Below are 24,077 nucleotides of genomic sequence, written 5' to 3' on the forward strand. Positions count from 1 at the left end.
GGCCAGCGGCCATGTGGAACTAGATCACAAAACAGGAACTTCCTTAAATCGTCTGTGTCCCCTAGCCTAAGAATAGCATGAATAAGCAGGACCTGGGAATAATATTTGATTGGCGAAGGTGGGGAGGTGTTCAGGACCCCAGCTTGCGTACTACCAGCAGCCACCTGCTTTACCAAATAGTGGGTTACATGGCAGTTAGTGAAAATCAGCACGAGAGGCTCCATCCCAGGAGAGGCGAGTTCTGTTACATGGCAGTTCTGGCCCCAGCTGACCGTCTTGCAACCGTGATCTCTCGGTCAAAGAGGGGACTGAGGTAGGAGAGAACGGGTAACCATGGAGAAGGCACTCAAAATGAGGACATGTTGTTCCGAACACACAGCCCTAAACAGACAGCTCAGCACACGTCCTGCTGACAGGGACTCGGCAGCGCTGCTGTCGCGGATGAGGGCGGACAGGCCCTCCTCCCATACCCCAGCCAGGCTCCCTGCATGTGATGTTCGTAGCGCTTTGATGCCAGCGGTTCAGGTCACCCTGAGTGGCTGCTTCGTGGCAGCTGCCTTTCTTCTCTTGCTCTCGCTAAACCCGTCTTCCCATACCCGTGAAATAGGTGCACTGCTTGACACCCTCTGGAGGAGGACAGGCTGCCTGAGCAGAGACGGCCACCCCTGTTTGGAGCCTTCTTTTCTAGGGCCGAGCCCATGTGGTCCACGGGCTGATACCAAGGGGCCCTCCTTGGTTAAAAATACAAACCTCTCAAGTTTCTGTGATCACGATGGCGGTTTTGTTTCTGGATGTGTCACTCAGGTGACCCCTCCTATCTGTTCCACATGTGGGTTTGGTAGACACAATCTCTACTGAAGGCCTCTTCCAGCTCCAGAGCTCGGGGCTTCGAGCATCAGAGAGTAAGAACTCCAGAAGCAAGGAACTAGGCCCCTGTCTCTGTTCTAGCTCAGTCCAAAACAAAACAAAAAAAAGAAGCATTATAAGCATTGGCACAGTTTGGGACATTTTCCTTTTAATTAAATGTGTTGAGTTTTCTACCATGAATGTGCAAAAGCCATGTCCCCATCGAATGACTCCCATGGATTCTACAGATCCATAGAGAACGTTCCACAGGCTCTCCCACGGTGCCAGATGTACACCCAGACTCTTCACAAGGATCATTTGGTAGCAATGGCAATAACCCTGGATTATTTGTTAGAGGCTCTTTGAATGACATCAAACTCATGACACATATCAAGATCCCTTTTTTCACGCCCTCTGTACCATTTTCTCTGTGGAATTTGAATTTCCCTGGCTTACTTACCGCCTGACAATATCGCTATTGAAAGCACATAATATTAAGGACCGTATGCTCTCTCTCCAGAGAGTGTGCACAAATACTATTTCTGTTAAAAACTAAACAGAAGTAGCAGCTTTGCATATTTCCCATTCAAAGACTTACTCAATTGAATGATTCCCTTTGTCATGGAGTGTTTTTCCCCAAGCGGGCCCCAATAGAGAAGCTGAATCAGAAATTGTGACTTACCGAAGGTCACAAGGAGTCATCTAGCGAGCTAGAAATAGAATCCAAAAACCTTTCTTTTTATTCCCTGACTTTCAAAACAAATACAGTCTATAACAGAGAAAGAAAAAGTGAAGTAGGAAAACAGTTGCTTTAACATTCTCGGGCCGGGAACTGCAGGCAGCCAGAACTGATGGGCAGCTGCGGTGCTCCGTGAGGACCGGTGAGGTGCTGTCTGCCTTCAAGGGGCTGATCATCCAGAGCCCGGGAGGTCAGGTCACTGGTGAAAGGTCCCTGTGCAAAGCAGCATGTGCTCATGAATGCCTGGACAACCGCAGAGGAAGTCTCGTCCGTCTTCATAGGCCCCACAGCAGCCAGCACCGTGACCTGCATGTGACTTGCAGGCAAGCACTGTCTATTTGTTGAACAAGGGCCATAAGAGAGGTACCACCAGCACGCTCTGGGAGTTGGTGGAGAACGAGGGACAGCTTTGTGAAGGAGGTGACATTTGAGCTGTGCCCAGAAGGATGGGGAGGATTTTTACAGGCAGCAGGGATAGGGGGAGGGCCTTTGCAGGCTCCAGGAAAGATGGATGACAAAGACCCTAAGGGAGACAAAGCGTGGTTCGGGTTGGGAGCGCTCAGCGCAGGCCACCGTTGCTGGAGAAGGGCCCCAGGGAGGCAGGATGAGCTGAGGCTGCAGAGAAAAGTTGAGACCTGAGCAGAGACAACCTTGAACAACCAACTAAAGAATTTAGCGGTGGACTGTCCCTGGAGGTCTTGAACAGGCGGTTGGCGCCTCCGGGACAGGGCCCCTGCTGCATCGTCCCTCCCTGCACACCTGGCACCACCGGCCTTGGCGATAGCGGGGGATTCCTTTTGATTGTTCTGTTTGTACATGGTTCAGTGTGGAGGTTTTTTGTGGTTTACTTTGTTTTTTGGCCTTTCCCTTTCCTTACAGTTTTTCACAGCATATGGTCCTGATTATGTGCTGGAAATCACGCCAAGCTGCCGGCCAGACCGCAATGAGCCCCACCGAGTCCAGCAAATCCTCAGCTACATCAAAGGTGAGCGCCACCCCTCGAGCCCTGCCCTCCTCGCTCCGCCCAGCTCGCGGTGGCCCGTCAGTGGGGGCTTCCCCAGATACCGTTTGGCTTTCAGTGACTAGTCGTTCTGCTCATTTGGAAGGGAGACCTCTTCTTGGCCTGACAGATCGTACTGGGAATTCCACACTGGCCACTCTGGTCGGGACTGTCATTTGGCCAGCTAATATCACCCTCAGGGACACAAAAGTTTCAGCTCTGGGCACCTCCAGTGGAAAACAAGTACTTTTTTTTTTCTTTCCAAAGGGCAACAGTAAAACCCTCTTCGAGGTGAGGGAAGTTCAAGTCGATTCAGACGTGGAGAGCACAGGGCTCGCCCACACTCCATTGCGACACGGTTCCTTGGTCCATTAGGACCTTGAGAGACTGTGGGCTTCGGATGGCCGGGCGCAGGCTCCCCTATCTCACCTGTCACCTTATCTTTCCCTTCCCTAAGACTGCCCTACAATTATCGTGGCCTCTGGACAGAGGAAAAGTAGCCGTCACCAGGTTATTGCCCTCTCAATCACAGTGTTTCCCTGTTAAATTGAATTTGTATGCGTGTGTGAATATTGTTTTGGATCCTAATTGTTTGCACAGTTAAGAAGCCAAGGGTATCACATAGCCTGTCTGCTCACATAATGAGCAAGGGCGCACCAGCCCTCCTCTGTATTCCTACTTTGCTGAACGCTTCTGTCCTGAATGAGTGTTGGATTTTGCTAAATGCTGCTGAATGCCGATCGAACGCAATGGCTGCTTCCCAACTCGACGCCCTCGTGGGAGTAGAATCTAGCATGACAGGAATGCACGTTCTGTGCCGGACTTAGTGTGAGGGGACACATCGTGTCCTCGGGGTCTTTGCCGAGGGTGACATTAAGGCCCTATCCTCTAACAGGGCCTGGTCTGTGACAACAGCCGAGTCCATAGGCAGGAACTCCACATCCCAGGCTCCTCTGGCCAGAGAAAATTTTCTAAGTTCACAAGCCATAAACTCATAAGGCTGTGCTCACGGCAGTGCCATTGCCTCTCGAAGGCGCCCTGGACATCTCAGCCTTCTCCTGACCCCACAGGTCCTCATTTCCTAACCAAGTCATCCATCCTCCCTTGTCCAACCTCTCAGGCCTTTAAAATCCTTCTATTCCTGCCCTGTCTTCTAAAATCTTCTATTCCTGGTCCTCGCTGTGCTGCAGCCCTAGCTTCTTCCTGCCCCTCTCAGACCCGGGACGCACTTCCCGTTTCCTTTGGGGCTGATCCTGGACAACCTTCTCTTACCCATCCATGTTCCTTCAGCATTGCCATTCCGCCCCCCCGCCATCTAGGCTCTAAATCCTGGTAGAGCGCATACAAAGCGGTAGGAACAGAGAAACTAAATTGAGTCTCTGCAGCTACTTGCTCACACCTGCGTATGTGCAGATATCTGTATGCCCCGCACACACACCCAGACACACATCTCCAGAGAGTGGTGACATCTTGCTATTGAGGAAATGGAAATGACAAGTGAGAGAAGACATAAGGAATGTGATTCAAAGGGAAGAGAACTAGGAAAGGTAAGAAACGCAAAAGAGGAACACATTTTTAAAAGATTTGAGATCAAAGACTAGTTTGAGGCTTGGTAAAAAAAAACAATGGAAAATCTTAGAGGACATGTCAGTTATATATAAGACAAGATTTTTAAAAGATCCTAACAGGTTAAAGCAATAATGTGATTGTGATACAATGAAATTAAAGTGGGAAACCTGTACAGACCAGAATTCAACTCAGGACTTGATGAAAGCATTGCAGAAAAAATATATAGACCAGGAGATGGGTCCTCAAAAGCAACTGGACATACACAAGATGGGAAGACATGGCTAAGCAACATTTTGTCTGAAAGAGAGTTGGGGATTTTAGTCAACATGGACTTCCGTGTGAGTCACCAGGGCAAGGTGACCCCTGGAGATGCTTGTGTATTGTCAACGTCACTTTGAAAGGGCCTTATACGAATAGGAGCTTGCTCCAGGACGCTATCGCTGAGAGGCCGTCACAGAGCAGAGGACGCAGACAGAGTCAGTCCATGTGGTCCCAGGGCGCAGAGCTAGGACCCATGGGTAGATATTATTAAAAGGCAAATTTTCATTCAGTAGAAGGAAGAGTTTCCTAACAGTTACAGCTGTCCAAGGTGTACTAGTCTGCCCAGAAAGCAATGAGGTCTCTGTTGCTGGAGACATACCCGTAGAGGCTGGACAGTCATTTGGCTGTCATATAGTAGAGGGGCTCTTGGCATTGGGGGAGGATGATTCTACTAGATTATTGTTAAGGTTCCTTCCAACTCTAAGATTCTAGGATGCCGTGCATGACAATGAGAAAATCCAAAAAACAATTAAAAGAATATGAGGAGAGTCGCAGGCTTGGTAGATGAGTCACAGTTGTCGGGTGGAGGGGACGTAATGATGTGTACAGGAAAGAATTGATGAGAAGAAAAGAAAGTAAGTGGCTGATGGTGGGCGGGGAGGAGCCAGAGAGGGCGGACAGCAAGTAGAGGGGCAACGGCGCTGGGAATCTTCACGTTCCGTTTAGCCATCGTTTTCATATTGAGAAGGTCTTGCGTTCTCGCCATGCCAATGAGCAGAGCACCCAAGGCCAAAACTAGGAAGAAATTCAGCTAAACCTACCAAAAATGAGGCTAGAAAGAAGTCCGAACGCTGCTAAAAACGGCCAAGCTTACCCGCTATACTGAGACCGTGCCCCTGCAGCCTCATGACGCACGCTGCCATCAGACAGTGCGTTGCCATGACAATGGTCAGTGTGAAAAGGCTGCTGAATTTTCTGCATTCTGAAGGATTTTCCCGAACCTGCCTACAAGACTGTCATTTGTTCTTTCGTATAAAAACCTCAGTGAGGCTGGCCATCTCTCATCGTGCCCCCCTCAGAGCTCCCCCCACTAAAAATCAAGTGGGGGGACACAAGGCACAGATCGATTTGGGGAGGTGGGGTGACAATGAGTGAGTGGATGGATATTAAGCTCCACTCTATGGGAGGGAGTCGAGCCAGCGTGTGTAGCTGAATTTGTTCAGCCTTTGAGATTGGTTTTTTTTCTCTTTCTCACCGCATCCCTTAGAAGCACAAAAGATGGGATTTGGGACCTATTGGAGATCAAACCTGAGAGGTTCATCTTATAGAGATGTGTTCCATACGCCACGGGATGAGTGGACGGACAGGCAAATTTAGACCTCACCTTATCCCATCTGCTCTGCCCATTAGTCTATCCAAGAAGAAAAACAAAGACAAAAATAAAAGCATGGACAGTCAATTCAAGCCTTTAGCTCGATACAGAGAAAAGCTCTTCTCGTGTGGGTTAGAGAGCGGCTCGCACTATCTTCATGTGCCCGCACTCGTTTGCCTTTCCTCTGGTTGACGTGATCCAGAGGGGTCGGCCCACAGAGAACCTTCCAGAGTTGGAACGGCGCTGACGCACTCAATCTCCAGAGGCCGCTCGGCACGGGGAAACGAGGGTAGAGGTTTTCTTGTCCCTGGTACTGATGACATTTGAATCAAGTAAAGGTCCCTAGGGGAACAAAAGCTTCATGTTGCAGCCCAGGCAGGCCCAACCTTCTGAGTTATGTGTATGTACGTGTTTTATTGTAACTGGAGGTTTCTACACTTGCTCTGAATTCCCAGACTGTACCCCAAGCTTACCTGTAGTAGAAAAGGAAACAAATGGGGCCAGGAGGTAAGGAGGAGGGGAGGGGAGACACGCCAGAGGGAAGATCATCAGTGCACGGTTGGGGAGACAGGCCAGCAAACTAGTGCACACGTGCGGAAAGACACCGCAGGTGAAATAATAAGAATGATAGCTGTTATTGACAGATGAGGAAACTGAGGCTCAGAGAGGGTAAGTGGCTTAGCCAAGCTCACATTTTCCATACACTGAGCAAGTAGTTACTAAGCAGCTACTATGCTGATAGGTGATGGAACGGACATTTGGACCCAGGTCTGTGTGATTCGGGGCTTTGGAGTCAGGCTGCTTGGCCTTTCTGGTTCCCCTCCTCCCCTTGCAGTGTTGGTTTGTCAAGTCTGCTTGTCATCCCCCACTCCACTTTTCTTAATCGCCCCTGGTAAACCCTTCCCACCCTGCACTGCGCACCTGGCTCCTTCCCCGGGGCTGATGCAAAGCACCTGAAATCTGCACTCTCACTCTCCCTGGAAATGGGAGGAAGACAGCCACAGGTAACACTTGACATTTAGGCGCCTGACCTCAGCCTTTAGCCTCTCTACACCCCCCACCCCTGCCGTCATCCATCCCACCATACTGTGATCGAAACTTCCAGCTCCATTTTGAGCTGAGTAGAGAAATAAGAGGGAAGGACGGAAGGTGGAAGAAGCCAACCCGCCCAGCTTCTGCTGCCTGAAGTGTGCTGTGGCCACCAGGCCCAGTCTGTGATTTGCAGGTCCTCAGCCTCAAGCTGAGACCCTTTGCACATCTACCGGTAACATCCTCTCCTCCGGAGAACCATTGTGCTGGGTGTGAGCAACACCTCCTCCGGCAGCATGAAGTCTGGATTTGACATTCTTCTAGGGATTAGCAATTGAGGTGTTAGGTCTGGGCATGTCCAAGGCCTGCTGGAGCCGCAAGCTCGAGGCAGGACTCCTGCCTGGTGGGACTGGAAACCATGGGGACTCTGCTTACTTCCACACTTTGTCCCGCTTCCTGGGAAGCCATGAGCATAAGTTGAAAGGCGGGGTGGCTTCCAAGACAGACTCACCATTAGCTTCAGGGCTTTGGGAAGGACTTTGGAGCAGCATTGTGGAGGATGCCTCAGCCAATTTGCATGACTTCAGGTGAGGATCTCTGTGATGTGTGTCCCTTATTTCCCCTTGCCCTCCCCTGTCCTTTCTTTATGCCTCTCCGGCCTGCTGTGGGCCTTTCCAGGAGCCTACAGCCAGGCTATGCTTCCCCATTAATCAGGTCCCTCTCTTTCTTGTTGTTGTTACTGTCGTTAAACAAAAAGATAAGTTATAAAAATATCATGCTGAAAATTTTATAAACTCCAGAATAAAAATGGAGGCTACTCCCCAACATTACAGCAACTTAGTAGCTTTTAATGAACCACGGAAACCCTAGGCAGGTTATTAACAAAGATTTGCAATATCTACCTAAATCCAGGAGGTGGGAGCTACCGTTATCGAAGGCCTGGTGTGCAACACCGCGTGCTGGGTCCTTTACATCCATCATCTCATTTAATCCTCGCGATTACCTCGTGGCGTAGCGTGACTGCCCATAGTCACATAACAAGTAAGCGGTGACTTCAGGGCGTGAATCCCGGCCCGATGCCCCTCCTGTCCTTGGCAGCAGTGCTCAGTCACGTCTACTCATCATCTCCTGTCTGCTTTGTCCAGTCGCCGCTTAGTAAACCCTTTCCGCCCTGCGAGGTCTCCCAAAGTGAGGTTGTGAACCAGATTAATTTTAAGAAGTGCGATTGTGTCTCCACTTTAAAACCCGGCTAAATCAATCAACGACTCTTCTTTGGAACGTCTCATGTGTTCGGTGCCATGGGAAATATATGAAAAGTTTTAGACATGGTCTCTCCTTCTGATCAGCAGCTAAGAAGTCTAGATGCTATGCCGGAGAAGTGAGTGACTATGACTTTAGAGGGGCCGCTCTCAGAAGTCGAGGAGGATTTGAACAGACAGGACTGCAGAAGTGCTCATAAGCGAGAGAAACTCGGACAGGTGGGGTCAGCGGCGGATTGCGGGTTCCCTTGAATGTCAGGCTGAGTCGTCCATATTGGCCACAGTAAAGTGGGAGCCATTCCCGGTTCTGGAATTAAGTCACGACTTGACGCAGTGAGATTTGGGCAGATCGTGGTGGTATTCCAAGAACGAGCCTGCAAGGGCCTGAACTGCAGTGGTGCTGGTAGGCTGATTCCTATCTTGTTCCTCCCGAATGGCCGAGAGCTGTTGGGAGGAGAATCCACAGCACCTCGAGGCGGGTCAAGGCGAATGGGAGATGACTCAGAGATCTCCAGAATGGATGGGGAGCTGTTGGTTAGTTTTACAGAAACATACTTGGCGTGTTCTGTTTTAACATGGTGAATTTGAGGTATGAGACAGTGCCTCAGTACACCTACGTGAAAGAATTTCTTGCAGCCAATTAAAAAGAAATGTTAAAGGATAATTGGATGACACAAGAATATGCTCGTGATAACAATGCTAAGTGAAAAAAAGGCAGGATCCACAATGATTTAATACTACATCGTCTCAATTTCGTAAATATACATAACGCTTGTGTGTGTGTGTGAGTGTGTAGATATGTACAGGAAAAGACTAGAAGAAAAAAAAACACAAAAATGCTAACAGGTAATCTTTGGTGGTAGGATTGGAATTCTGGATAATTTTGTACGTCTTTGTTCTTTTTCTGTAGTTTTCAAAATTTCTATCATGAACGTGTATTCCTTTTACAGTCAGAAAAAAGAAGTAATACATGTTTGGGTTTTTTAAAGAAAAAGAGAAGATAATAATCTTTTATCAGACCTTATGTCCCAGTTTGTTGTTTCTAAAATCTGGTCACCAGAGGACCGCAGAGTGGGTGTTTTACATGTCTCAGGAGCTGTTTCCTTTCTTAGGCACTTCCAGTAGCTCTACGGTTCTTCCACTGGCCTTGCAAAGCAGACCCTCCCTTGGCTCATGTGTAAAGCCTCCTCTGTCTGGTAGAAGGGCAGAAAAATCCAGATAGCTCCCTAGGACCACCTCCCTTTCCAGAATTCTCATTCACTGCAAGGCAGCGGTGTCAGTCTCAGTCTTCTGCCCCATTAATCTCTTCCTCCCACAGCGTTGATTACTGTAGGTAGATCACAAATCTTAAAACCAGGCAGAGTGGTTCCTCTTGCTTCTTCTTCGAAATTGTTTTAGCTATATTAATTTCTTTGCCTTTTCATAGAAACTTTAGAATAATCTTTTCTATATCTACAGAAAAATCTCGAAGTGATTTTGTTAGGAATTTTGTTAAACCTGTATATCAATTGGGGGGAAAATATCATTATGTTGAGTCCTCAAATCCATGAACATGGTATGTCTCTCCATTTATTTAGATCTTCGGTTTCCTTCATTAGCGTTTTGTAATTTTCAGCATTCAGATTGGGAACAGGTTTTATACTTGTTTTCCTATTTTTGAATCATTGCGTTTTTCATTTTTGGTTTCCATGTATACATTGCTAGTATATAAAAGTAGAGTTTTTGTATATTGTACTTATGTCTTGTGACCTTCCTGAACTCATTTATTAATTCTAGATTTTTCTTGTGAATCCCTTAGGATTTTCTACATAGATCACCATTCATCTGCAAATAGAGACAGTTTGATTTCTTCCTTTCCAATCTGTATGCTTTCTGTTTCCTTTTCTTGCCCTGTTATGCTTAGTCTTCCAGTAGTATGTTGAATAAAAGTGGTGAGAGCAGATATCCTTGCCTCTTTCCAGAACACAGAGGGAAAACAGTCTTTCATCATTAACTATGATGTTAGCTGTATAGTTAGGTTTTTATAGATATTCCTTATTGAAGCAGTACCCCGCTATATTCCTACTTCTCTGAACACTTTTGTCATAAATGAGTGTTGGGTTTTGATCCAGAAACAGCATTTAACAAAATCCAACATTCATTCATGACAAAAGTGTTCAGAAAAGTAGGAATACAGAGGGATATTGCTTCAATTCAATAAGGAAAATCTATAAATGCCTACAGCTTTATTAAAAAGAATAAACCCCACTTGGTCATGGCGTATAAACACATGTATAGATATAGGTATAGATATAGATGACATAGGTATACACACGTGCATATATACACACACACACACACACACACAAGTATAGATATATAGATATGAATTCTATTCACTCATGTTTGGTGGAGGATTTTCCATTTATATTTATGAGGGATATTAGTCTGTGGTTTTCTTTTGCGTCCTGTCATCATCTGCTTTCAGTGTCAGGGCAATACTGGCCTCATTAAAATTGAGTTCAGAAACGTTCCCTCCTCTTCTATTTTCTGCGAGAGATAATATTGAATTGGTGTTAATTCTCCTTTTTAGTGGAATTCTCCAGCGAGACGTATCTAGGCCTGGAGATTCCTTTTTTTCAGGAGGTTTTTCATTTGTACTTCAATGCCATTGTGGTCAGAAAACATGCTCTGTATAATTTCACTTCCTCTCTATTTGTCGAGGTTTGTTTTATGACCCAGTACATGGTCTGTCTTGGTATATGTCCTGTGAGTGCTAGAGAATAATTTGTACTCTGCTGCTGTTTGGCAGAGTGTTCTATCAATGTCGGTTAGATCTTGTTGATTGATAGCATTGTTGAGTTCTATATCCTTGCTCATTTTCTGTCTACTTGTTCTATTATCAATTGTTGAGAGAGGGATGTCGAAGTTTCCAACTCTCACTGTAGCTCTATTTCTCCTTATAGCTCTATCCGTTTTTGCTTCATGTATTCCAAAGCTCAGTTGTTTGGTGCTTACATGTTTAGGGTTGCTATACCTTCTGGGTAGATTGACCCTTTTTCCATAATATAATGTTCCTCTCTGTCTGTGGTAATTTTCTTTGCTCTGAAGTCTGTTTTATCTGATGTCAATGTAGCCACTCCTGCTTTCTTTCGATGAATGTTTGCATGGCATACATTATTCTATCCTTTTACTTTCAACCTACTTATATCATGTTCGAAGTGAGTTTCTGGTAGACAGCGTGTAACTGGAACATTTCTTTAGCTACTGCCAATCTTTGTCTTTTAATTGGTGTGTTTAGATCATTTACATTCAATGTAATTTTGATATGTTAGAGATTAAATTTGCCATCTTATTTTTCATTTTGTCTTTGTTCCTTCTGTTCTTTGTTTTTCTTTTCTGTTTTCTTCTTCCTCCTTTCTCGTTGGTGAGTTATACCTTTGCTCAAATTCCATTTTGATTCGTCTGTAGTGGTTTTGATTCTATCTCTTCGTATAGGCTTTCGAGTGGTTGTTCTGGGTATATATTATGCATGCATATCTTATCACAGTGTACTGGTGTCAACATTTTACCAGTTTAAGTTAAGTGTAGAAACCAGTTTAAGTTAAGATAAGAAACTTTACTTATCTTTAAGTTCCTTTCCCCTCCCCTGTTTAATATAATTGTCTTAAATATTTCCTATGCATATATTTAGAACTACATCAGTGTTTTGATTTTTGCTTTAATCATTAAACATAATTTAGCAAATCCAAGAGAAGAAAATTCTATTATATTTACCCACATTTTTACTCTTTCCATTGTTCTTTCTTTCTTCCTCATTCCAAGATTCCTTCTTTTATTGTTTCCTTCCCATTTCAAAACCTTCCTTTGGCCGCTCTTTTAGGGTAGGTCTGCTGGTGACAAATTCTCTTAGTTTTCCTTCCTCTTAGAATATCTTTATTTCCCCTTCATTCCTAAAGGACACTGTCACTGAGTATTTTATTTATTTTAATTTTTTTTCTTTCAGCACCTGACAATTATTTTCCTTCAGCACCTGAAAACTTTTCTGTTACCTCCTTCTGGCCTCCATGGTTTTTGATGAGAAAACCACTGTCATTTGAATTCTCTCTCCCTTGTAAGTAAGGCTGTTTCTGTTTTGATGCTTTTCAGATTTTCTTTTTCTTTAGCTTTCAGGAATTTGATTATGACGGGCCTTGGTGTGAATTTCTTCGGGTTTATCCAGTTTGGAGTTCAGTACGTAGGTCTATGTCTTTTGCCAAATTTGGGACATCTTTAGCCATTATTTCTTCAAATACTTTTTCGGTCCCACCTTCTTTCTCTTCTCTCTCTGGGACTTTGGTGACATGAATATTACATCTTTTATCATAGTCTCACATGGTCGCTGAGATTCTGCTCACTTCTTCAGACTATTTTTTTTTGTCTGTTGTTCAAATTGGATAATTTCTATTACTTTATATTCCAGTTTATTGATTCTTCTTCTGCCCCCTCCATGCTGCTGTTGAGCCCATTTCTTAAGTGTGAGGGGTTTTTTTAATTTCTTTATTGTATCTTTCAGTCTTTCGGTTCTAAAATTTCCATTTAGTATTTTTTCTTCTAGTTCTTTGCTGAGACTTCTTATTTTTTCATTTGTTTCATGTATGTTCATAATTGCTCATTGAAGATTTTTTTTATGATGGCCACTTTAAACCTCTTGTCAGATATTTTCAACATCTGTATCATCTCTATGTTGGCGTCTGTCGATTGCCTTTTTCCCATTCAAGTCGAGGGTTTCCTGTTCCTCTGACAGCACGCAGGCAGGGCAGGGGGGCATCACCCCAGTACCTCTGGGTGGGCATCAAAATCTAGGTTCCCTGCTCCGCTGCCATTGACAGCCTCGGGGGAGGAGGTCACCTCACTACTGACACCGGTGGCTGGGCTTCCTTGCCCCTGAGCAGGGACAGTAGTCTCAGCTTTCCACTCTGCCTTCTCTGACACCATCCCGGCAGGGTGGAAATGGAGCCTGTTTCGTGCTAGGCTAATTTTTTATTTCTGTGTCGGTTCTCGATAAGTTCGGAGGGGGTGCTATTTTAGGTAGGGTGGTCAATAAAGGCCTCCCTGAGGTGATGACATTTGAGAATAGAGCTTCTTGAAGTAAGGGAAAGAGCTTTGCAAAAATTGGGGCGAAGAACATTCTAGATGAAAGCAAGAGCAGTATCAAACACCCCAAAACAGAAATGAATTTGATGCATTTAATATATATGTTTTAATGTGTATTAGAAATATAACTGTCTCAGCAAACTCTTTGATTTCACAGATAGCATTATTATAGGATGAGGTTTAAGTTTCAAAAAAGTGCGTATAAGAGATCTAAATGGTACATGAATATGGTGAAACGTTTGACAATATCAAAGTTTGGAAAGCAAACCCCCATTTAACGGATGAGAGAACTGAGGCGTAGGGGGGCCCATTAGCTTGAGCAAGGTCACAGAACAAGTGAGGGAGGGAGCTGGGGTTCCACTTGAGAGACTGCAGATCGCATCCAGAATTCAGAGCAGGAAATGCAGAGGTTTTCTTCTGCCCAGCGGAGCTGCTGGTTGTTGCATACAACAAATCAAGAACTTTTGAAGATCAGTTGGAGGCCTCTGATGAGTTTAATGAAGCATTTTTTCTTCTGTTCGCCCAAAGTACATGCCTAAAGCAATTATATCGCTTATTCCCCTCCAGCCTTTAGCTCTAAAATAAGAGGCCAAAGAGAAGTTGGAAATTATGAGCAAAAATAAGGTGAATCACTGGGTTCTGGAATGCCTGGCTGTGGACGATTCTCAGTCTACCCGGAGGCCCTTTAACCAGCTGAGGTTCAGGTGCTCTGTGCAGCAGCGGCGCCAAGTCCGGCAGGGCTGAGGGGCATTTACGCTGGAGCAAGCAGGCCCAGCCCCGCTGGCTTCACTGCCACGGGGCAGACTTTGCAGGGTTCTAGGCGCCAAGTTCCAAAGGATGTTCTGCCGACGTCCCACCCCCACGGACTTCTCTGTCGGACCTGGACACGGACATCTCCAAGCCACAGCCAGGCCACCAAAGAACTCCCGTCTTTTGAGAAAGGGACGCATCTTTCTAAGCTCCTGTTTTCCCACATCCTTCTGCCTATTTGCACCTTCAAGCATATTTTGGAGGGAGATTTCATAAAGATTCCTAAATTGAGTCAGAATTTCAAGTCTATTGTGACATGCAAATTAGTCCTGCTTGCCCGTTGGCAGCAATGCAGCTGAAGTGCCTAGAGACGGGCCATAAAATGAAAACATCAAAGTGATTAAATGTGCCCGAAGAGCATAATTGAGTGCATGAATAAGAGAAAATAAAACAAATTGATTTTCTCCAGTGCCAGAAAAACAGAATAATTGAGAACAAAATAATAGACTTTGAAGTAATCAAAGTGAGGAATGCACCATAGTGACATAGAAACAGCCAGTTGTGGGAGAGATTTATTGTGTTTCTGTTATCATTTTTACAACTTTAATTTCATTAGCTAATAAATACAAATCAATTGAAAAATCAGTCAACCAGAGAGCAGGCAGTCTCAAGCCAAGATTTTTATTCACATCTCTAAAGCAGGCCGAGGCGGTGATCCTTAATCTACTTTCATGAGCACACGTATCCCGCATGAGCTGGAAAACAAGTTAGGCCTCCCTCCCTTGGACGTGACGATGTCCTCTTGTGCCAGTCACTGTCCACATACAGGTGTACAGATTGAGCTTTCAAAAGGGCAGCTTGGACAGCCCGCCGAGATTCCCAACAGACAGAATTGCTTGAGCACAGCATCTTGGTTTACAAAGATGACGTTTTCATGCCACTGGCCAGCCATTATGGTCTTATGGTCATTCTGAGTTCACGTGCTCATGTTGGCGGCGGCAGCTACAGCAACAACAGCAGAAGCACCTGCCACTCTCGCAATATTGCTGAGCATCTGTGGCTCACTGCTTCCACCGTGGTCCCCCACCTCCTCCTAAACACACGCAGACGCACGCACGCACGCACACACGCACACACACGTGCACGCACGACACTGAAATCTAATCTAAAACCAAGAGGGCCAAGCAAGAGTGTGTCACCCCTTTGGTTTCCGGCCTGGCAGCCATGATGCTGGGGAGGATCAGGGAGGGAGCTAGGCTGGGAGACTTCTCATGCTGACTTTAGAGTGGAGCGCCGGGGACACTATTCTGGGACCAGGTGCTGGGAGGTCACAGAGCAAACACGAGACCACTGCGAAGTATTCGTATGGCTCCTCCAAGGAAACAATCCCTCTGGCTCACTCCTCGGCTGTTCGCACCAGGCTCGGTGGCCCTGTCACCAGGATCTGCACCGATGGCCAAGAGCGCTGGAATTGTGGTTTTCCTTTCACGGACGTATGAGCTGCTCTGGCAGCTGTTGGCACTTCCAGATGTTCATGACACAGCCCGCCTCAGGGCTGCACAGTTAGCGGCCATGCGTTTGGCGCCAGTAAAGGTCTCTGGGACCACTGGGGCTGTAAACCAGGCTGTGCAGAAGGGGCCGGTCATGCTGAGACTGGCGCCGCTCGCTGGCTCCGCCGGGATGGCACGGTGCGTCGAGGTAGCATGCCAGGCAATTTGTCCTGGAGAACTTATCTCCCAGGAAACACCTAGAACTTGAAAGGAGTCTTCCTGACCTTCTCGTGGCATCCAAGGCCTAATCATGATGTGCCTGGAGGTGAGTAGCGAATGTCAACATTTAGCTCCTTTGTGCAAGACCATGAGAGTTTGTCTCCAGTTCAGGCTTAAAATCCCAGCTTCCATTCCCACTAGTGTTTGGGTGGAGCACAATGGAGCAAATGGCTTTCCCAACTCTAAAGCATTATACAGATGGAAGGCTGTATTATTCTTCCTGCTGCTGCTATTCCCATTATCCGGGACTGCCCAGCCCCGAATTTTTCTCTGAAAAAGAAATGCGAAGAAAGCACATGGACCGAAGAACCTGGAGCTGTGACTCCAAAATGCCTGCGCGGCGTTGCCCAGCCCCTCCGATTCACTACTTGGAGGCCGGGCTCCATAGGCTGGCTGGCTGGCTGGCAGGCAAGCAGCCCACTCCTGTGATGTCACCTCAGTTACTTGTGCCTATCCCTCCACATGGAGCCAGCAGATTTAGGCACAGGAGGGGAGAAAAAGTGAATCATAGGCTATTTTAGAAATTGCTTCGGTTCCGTTTGAGGCTGCAGCAATCCCTTGCAAGCCAGGACCAGAGCACCCCGACCATCAGCATAATGTCCTTTAAGTGCTGCTATCCTGTAAATACCAGGAGCCTGGTGCGATTAATCCGCCAAGTCGGGTTCTACTTTGAGTCAGAGGCAGATAAGGGGTATTTGGTGGTTATACTTAATTGTCATCGAAAGGCTTTCTGATGACAGGAGGGATCTACATTCCAAAGCAAGCAATACAGTTGTCAATTGAGAGGTGAAATTAAATCGGCTATCCATATCAGCATATTCCCAAGGCTTCATAGAAATCCTTTGTTCTGTCATTCTTAGGTAGAGACGTGACTCTCAAGCCTGGTTGTGATGGCCAGCAGCGTGGAAACCGGGGTGGCACCAGATGGGCCCTTCCCCATCTTAAAAGAATAGTTTAGAATGCTCCCTCTGGGATCTAGGATAAGACCAAGGCCTTGTAGGCCCTTGGTGATCTGGCCTGTCCAGCCCCATCACCCCACTTCCTGACCCTCATCCTGTACCCTGGCCACAAAAAGCTTGCAGCTGCCTTTACACCTCCCGCTCTGTTCCTGCTGCCTGGAACATTCTCTCCCTCTTTGCTCTTCAAGATGCCGCCTCATCTATGAAGCCCTCCACACCCTCTCTTTGTATGCCCTTGCCGGTCTGTATGGACTGGTATTTTATTGCCTCGTTGCTATGGACTGTGATGTTTTTGTGTCCATACATGCCCCTCTCACTAGACTGAGAGCTCCATGAGGGCAAGAACTATGTCATTATGATGATGATGATGATGATGATGATGATGATGATGTCGGTTAACGAAATCCAGTAAGTTTCAGGTGTACAACTGAACAGTAACATATATGTATATTGCATTGTGTAAGAACGGTATCTCGTTCTCCTCCGTGACTCCCGCGCCCAGCACAGGGCCTAGCCCATTGGAGACATCGATAGTATAGGCTTGCGAAATGAATGGGCAGATCGGGCTGAGGAGCCGGATGACGGGAATGTGCAGTGAGGGGCTGCGTACCACCCCAGGTCCTCAGACGTCACAGGCTGAGGAGGCTGATGGTGGCAGAAAGAGTACAATGATGTGTTTCCCTAAAACGTGCCTCGTGTGCCTCCGTAGAGAGATGATTCGGGATGACACAAAGGCATTTTTTTTTTCATTTTAATACCCATATTTCTTGTAATGTATGTTTTAAGATATAATTAAGCACATCAAGTCTGATGATGATGATGATGGTGATGATGATGATTACTCTTATTGCTGCTTAGGATAGAGAGGCCAAAATAGGTATTAAAATTTTTAAAGTGAGTTGACATGAAGGAAAATATGGTTGCCATTAATACAGATGTTAAGTCGATGCGACAGCATTTCCAAGGGGCACTCGCTGTGACAGAAGTTCTGGAAACTCTTTGCAACGGTCCTCAACCCCTTTATCTGTTCCTCTGTGGAGCCACTCAGCCTCCAAGGGCCGTAGGCTCACCCCAGCATTCTCCGGCAGTGCTATGATGCTGACTGTTTTAGGTCATTTGCCACTTAGCCTGGCAGCACAGATGCTCCTTTTGTCACCTCAAGCACATTTATGAGGCCCTTAAGAGTGATGACCAAGCTTTAAGCCTCTGGTGCGCTGAATGGGAACGTGCTTTATCAGCTGCCCCGTAGCTCTGCAGATGCTCATCCCTTCAATGAATATTTATCGAGTCCCTATTATATGCCAGGCACTGTTGAGAGTGCCAACAATAGAGTGATGAACAAGACAGACAAGGTCCCTGCCCTCATAGAGCTTGTGACGGGAGATGGACAGCAGGCAAATAAACACGCAGGATGTTTCAGTGTGCTCAGCGCATTGAAGAAAATAAAATAGGATGACGGGACAGAAAATGAGTGACTGGGGGTGGCCGCTTAGATTGGGTGGTCAGAAGGCCTCTCACAGGTGACTGGTGAATTGAGACCTGAATGATGAGTAAGAAATGGGAATGTGCAGGCGGAAGGACTAGCAGGGTGCCGAGAAGGGGGAGCCCCAGGAAGGAAAAGTGAGTGACTCGTCTTTCGGCAACACAAAGAAGCCTGGCGTGGCGAGAACAGAGTCTGGTTCTTATTCTAGGTGCGATTGGAAGCCATAGAGGGTTTTGAGCATAAGAGTAACGTGGTGTGACCTAAGTTGTAACAAAATACTCTGACGTCTATGGGATGGTCATATAAGGAATGGTAGTAGTTTGGAGTAAGATGATAGCAGTGAAGGATGGAGGGAAGTGAGTGGATTTCGAATATATTGTGGAAGTAGAATTCCTAGGACTTGCCAATGGATTGAAAAGGAGGTTGTAAGTGAGAGGAAATGAGGGTGACCCATTAGTCAGTGTCATGAAGAAGAAACAAAAGCACAAGGAAACTGTTCTATATCTGTACTTTCCAGTACGGTCGCCACAAGCCACCTGTGGCCATTTAAATTGAAGCAAATTAAAGTTAAATAAAATTTAAACTTCTCTTCCTCCCTTGTACTAGCCACGTTTCAAGTGCTCAAGAGCCACATGTAACCAGTACCTAACATATCCGGCAGCATACACGTAGAACATTTACTTCCATCAGCAAAGAAAGTTCTATCAGACAGCACTACTGTACGTTAAAAAAAAAAGACAACTGAAGATTACAGGAATCAAAAGACAAGCCACAGACCGAGAGAAATATTTACAAAGCACATATCCAAAAAAGGACTGGTATCCAAAGTATACAAAGAACTCTTAAAAATCAACAATAAGAAAACAAACAAAATAAAAACAATTAAAAATGGGCCAAAGACCTCAGTAGACACTCGCCAAAGAACTTGCAGATGGCAAGTAAGCGTATGAAAAGATGCTCAGTATGACGTCACTAAGGAATTGCACATTAAAACAATGTGATACTGCTACACACCTATTAGGATGGCTAAAACCAAATCACTGACACCACCGAATGGTGACCGGGATGTGGAGCCACAGGAACTCTCCCTCGTTGCTGATGGGAATGCGAAAGGGTGCAGCCACTTGGAAGACAGTTTGGCAGTTTCTTCCAAAGCTAAGTATAGTTTTAACATACGATCCAGCAATTCCGATCCTTGCTATTTTCTCAAATAACTGGAAAGCTCATGTCCACGCAAAAACCTGCACACGGATTTTTACGACAGCTTTATTCATAATTGCCAAAACTTCGTAGCAACCAAGATGTCTTTCATTAGGTGAAAGGAAAAACAAACCGATCCATTGAGACAATGGAATATTTTTAGAGTTAAAAAGAAATGAGCTATGAAGCTACAAGAAGATGTGCAGGAACCTTAAATGCATACTGCTAAGTGAAGTAAGCCAGTCCGAAAAGGCTGCATGCTGTGCGATTCCAATCATATGACATTCTGGAAAAGGCAAAACCATAGAGACAGTAAAAAGATCAGTGGCTGCCAGGGCTTTAGGCAGAGTGCAGGAGTTTTAGGGCAGTGAAACTGGGCCTCCTGAGTCCCAACTTAGTACTCCTTATACATCTCAAGTAGGGCGACGATATAATTTATTGTCCAAGCCAGGCTATTTAAGAGTGAAATGCAGTGCCATAGATGTCAGTCAGAACTGTCCCAGAGACCACGAACTGGGAGCCTACGAGCCACATCTTGAGTCCAAAATCGTTTTGTTTGCCCTCACATAGTGGTGTCCCACACAACATTCTTTAAAAACTGAAATCGGTGGCCCACATTTACTGCTGCGGAAACTCCACATAAAAACATGAATTTCTGACTCCTCTTGGAAAGTGGGAAGATCTGGACCCACCTTCGTGTACAGCAGTGAGTGGCTAGAGCTGAGTAGCGGTCAACCCCTGTGCGGACGTGTCCCTCCCTGTTCGCCACAGACTCCACCACTCCCTTTTGCATCTCATCCTCTAGGCCAAGTGTGAGTTTCCATTTATCTTCTTGCTTATACCGTTTTGGTTTTGTTTTCTTTCGTAATAAAGAAATAAAAAAAAGGAACTATATCTTACATATGCATGTCATGATACAAAGTAAGAAAAAGAAAAAAAGACCAAGACGATCCACAAACAGCTAATTCTCAGCCTTGCAAGGCATTTGAGTTTGCCCGCTCTGGTCTGTACTGCCTGTCTCCCCAGGCCCCAGACCATGCCGGCCTTTAGAATTTTCTCAGGCTGCCACCCACTGCTGGAAGAGCTAGAAGTGAAGGGAAAACAACAGACATTATTTAAGCTTCCATTTTTATTGTTACCCAAATTCAGTGTCGTTCATCATCAACTCGTGGTGGAAATTATTTCTGTTGTTTTTCTTAATTGCCTCCAAATGGAAGTTGAGAGCAAGACAGAGCAGCAGAGGCCATGGCACCCACCTTTCCTTTCTGTAAACATGTGTTTTGCGAGCACCTGGCCGTGGAATGTTGTTCATCCATGTGGAACAGCTCCAGAGGCGGGAGCATCGGCTAAGAGGCCGTTGCAGTGAACCAAGCGATGAGACCTATGACTAAGGTGGAGACGGTAAAACAGAAAGAAGGGGACAGACTTGAGAGACATCTTCAGGTTAGACTTGGCAACTCCTAAGATATGGAGGGAACTTGAATTGAGAGATGAAGAATGAAAAGACAAGTTACATACTGAGATAAAATATTTGCAAATCATGTGTCAAACAACAGATTTGTATCTAGAATATATAAAGAACTCTCCAAACTCAACATTAAAAAAAAAAAATCCAATTAGCAAGACAGGAAGAGGATGTACAGACATCAAATAAGCACTTGAAAAATATGCTCAACATCCTTTGCCATTAGGAAAATGCAAATTGAGAGCACAATGAGGGATCCCTACGCACCTCAGAATCACCAAAATAAAACCTAGTTGACACCACCAAATACCGACAAGAAAGAATGGTGAGAAAATACATCACTCATTCATTGCCGGCGGGAATGCAAAATGGTCCAGCCACTCTGGAAAACGGTTTGGCAGGTCGTTATAAAACTAAACGTGCAATTACCATACGACCCAGCAACTGCACTCTTGGGCATTTATCCCAGAGAAATGAAAACCGTGTTCACACAAAAACTTGTACATGGATGTTCATAGCAGCTTTTGTGTAATAGCGAAAAACTGGAAGCAACCCAGATGTCCTTCAGCAGCTGAATGGTTAGACAAACTGCTCCAGCCACACCATGGAATGCCACTCGGCAATAAAAAGGAGCAAACTTAATGCACACGACGACTTAGATGGATCTTAAGGGAAGTATGCTGGGTGAAAAAGCCAGTCTCGAGAGGTCGCATACTTCATGATTCCATTTATATCACAATCTCGAAATGGTAAATTCATGGAGCTGGAGACCTTTCTGGTGATGGGATAGTTTCGGATCTGCTTGTGGCGGGGGTTACAGGAATGTGTGAGCGAGTTGTGTGGAAGCACACTTACACACACAGCTGAGCACTGGTGAAGCCCGAATGAGCTCTGCCTATGTCAACGCCTAGTTTTGATACTGAGTAATACATTCGTAAGATTTCGTCACTTGGAGGGACTTGCTGAAGGGTCCCTCTCGGTACTTCTACGTTGTTTTGCAACTTCCTGTAAATCTATAGTAATTAAAAAAAATTTTAAGTTAAGTACTCAAATGAAAAGGAATAAACTATTGATATACCTAAAAATTTGCATGAAACTCAAAGGCATTATGCTGAGTGAAAGAAGCCAGTCCTAAAAGGTTACGTGCTGTTCAATTCCATTTATATGACATTCTCAGAAGGACAGCACTTGGAGGAGGGGAGGACATAAATGCAGAAGGACAGCACGGGGCATTTCGAGGGTTAGTGGAACTGTTTTGTGGCATGAATCTGGACATGTGTTAAAAATCACAGAACTGCGCATGCACAAAAAGTCGATTGTACCGTATGTTATTGTAAAATTCAAAATAGAACTAGATCGCCGAGTGCTCATTTGTTTTTTTTCTTTCCGTCCTCCCTTTCTTTCTTTCATGCATTTATGCAGTCACTTATTGAGCACATGCTTTATGTACGGCCCTGTGCTAGACTTTGGAGATCAACCCGAAGACACGCAGGCCCCTGCCGTCCTGGGCGTTCGTCCCGCTTCGGGTCCATATGGGTTGGAGCCCAGTGTTGTACTCGAGGGAGTAGGGCAAGGAGAACGCTGCAGAGGGACCGAGTGTGCAAACTTTTCATTCCTCGAACCCCGTCCTGTAGCATTCAAAGCGGTCGCTTGTCCATCAAAGACTCTTAGGCCTGAGGGCAGGGAAAGCGCCCAATTCGTATTTCACAGATATTCAGGAGAGAAAATCCTAGGGAGGGTTGCACCCTCAAAAGGAAGGTGTGGGGGTAGGGGAAGATTTGATGCAGTTAGCGAAGTGTGACTCCGAATAGTGTTGCCTGAATTTGTATGTCTGTATGTGGATGTGTCTTAAAAAAACCGTTTCTTTAGCTCATGACTCCGTAGGGTGATGATTGGACTGGGCTCAGCTGGCCGGTTCTTCTGCTGCTTCTGGCTGGGTTCACCCAGCACTGCAGTCAGCTGGCTGCCAAGGCCTCACTCACGTGTCTGATGGGTAAGCGGTGGTCGTTGGGATGTCATCATCCAGCGGGCTAGCCTGAGCCCGCCGGCGCATGCTGGGGATGCCCGAGTTCCCAAGAAGAGCAAGACAACAAATGCCAACATGTTCTTTCTTTTTTACAGCTTTCTTGAGGTGCAATTCACACATGTTACCTGAGTTTGAATTTTGTTTTCTCTCCTGTTTGCAGGGAATCTGAAGCATGTGGTCTAGCTGACAAAACGAGATCAGGTTTCCTGAACGGAAGAGCAGTGCCTGTAATGAAGACAGCGTGTTTATGCGAGCAGTGTGTGCAGTTCGTGACTGCAGGGGAAATTGGGAAGAAATTACTTCCTGAATATTTCCAAGGGGCACCAAGTGGCGGCTGGCCTCCTGGGGTGAGGCAGGCAGGCACCCCAGAGGCCTCAGCTAGACCTAGGGAAGAGGGAGATTTCCAACCTTTAAAGTGTTTATTTTTTAAAAACACACAAATGCCGTTTCTAATCTTTGAAAATTATTTTTAAGCAAGTTGGGGAGGGGTTATTTTTATTTTCTTAAAGGAGACAGACGAGGAGCTGGAGGAAGGCATGGAGTTCTAGTGAGCAGTTTGCGAGGCAGAGGGGGGCTGAGAGGCAGGGTTTGGGCCTCGGGGCCATCCAGGCAGAGCCTTGGCAAGGGAGGGGGCAGAAGTGCATCTGTGTTGTTTTCCGGATTAAGGATCTATTTTGTTTTTAATGAAATGTTTCAAAACCAACTTCTGCGTCCCGTTGTCCTCAGTGTAAGACACACCGACAGCACACACGGCTCCAAACATGTCCTCTCCCTGCAGCGTCAGGAGCCACCCGGCGGTTCGCACGTTCTGGCCTGGTGCAGCCTGGAAGCGGACTCTGAGTGCCTGACCCCGCTGAGGAACTAGTATGTCACCACCAAGCTCCATCCTGTGCTAGGGCCCCTCTAGGGAAGAGCCGTCCCTGCCTGGGGAGCGACTCAGAAACGGGAAGGGCAGGTGGCATTTTGATGAATAGAGAGGCTACTTCCCCGTCAACTGTAGACAATCAGTTGATGAGAAAAATGGGATACAGTCGTGACGTGCCGGTGTCGCTGAAGCCTCTGGGAGACGGCAAGATGGCAAAAACAAGGAGAGCAAGTCCTGCCGCAGCGGCTTCCTGGACAGGTTCAAAGGGGATGATATTTGAGCCGGGCCTTCTAGAGCAAGTGGTATTTCTTCAGGCCTCTGGGGACAGGGTGGGGGTGGGGTGGGTGGGCGTTCGGCCAAAAGCGGTGGG

The 24,077-nt window shown here is 46.2% G+C and overlaps 1 protein-coding gene across 1 annotated transcript in view; it reads left to right on the top strand.

The window, feature by feature from the left end:
- The window catches only part of HDAC8 (histone deacetylase 8), a 165,067-nt gene extending 141,522 nt beyond the window's left edge, over nucleotides 1–23,545 (top strand). Inside the window, exons 10-11 of the mRNA XM_039841665.1 lie at nucleotides 2,465–2,570; nucleotides 23,003–23,545. Of these exons, the coding sequence (XP_039697599.1) occupies nucleotides 2,465–2,570; nucleotides 23,003–23,025 (129 nt within the window). The 3' untranslated portion in view covers nucleotides 23,026–23,545. The remainder of the gene's footprint in view (nucleotides 1–2,464; nucleotides 2,571–23,002) is intronic.
- Nucleotides 23,546–24,077: the final 532 nt, after the last annotated feature.

This window comes from Pteropus medius, unplaced genomic scaffold (genome assembly GCF_902729225.1).
Source record: "Pteropus medius unplaced genomic scaffold, Ma_sr-lr_union100, whole genome shotgun sequence".
Taxonomy (NCBI): domain Eukaryota; kingdom Metazoa; phylum Chordata; class Mammalia; order Chiroptera; family Pteropodidae; genus Pteropus; species Pteropus medius.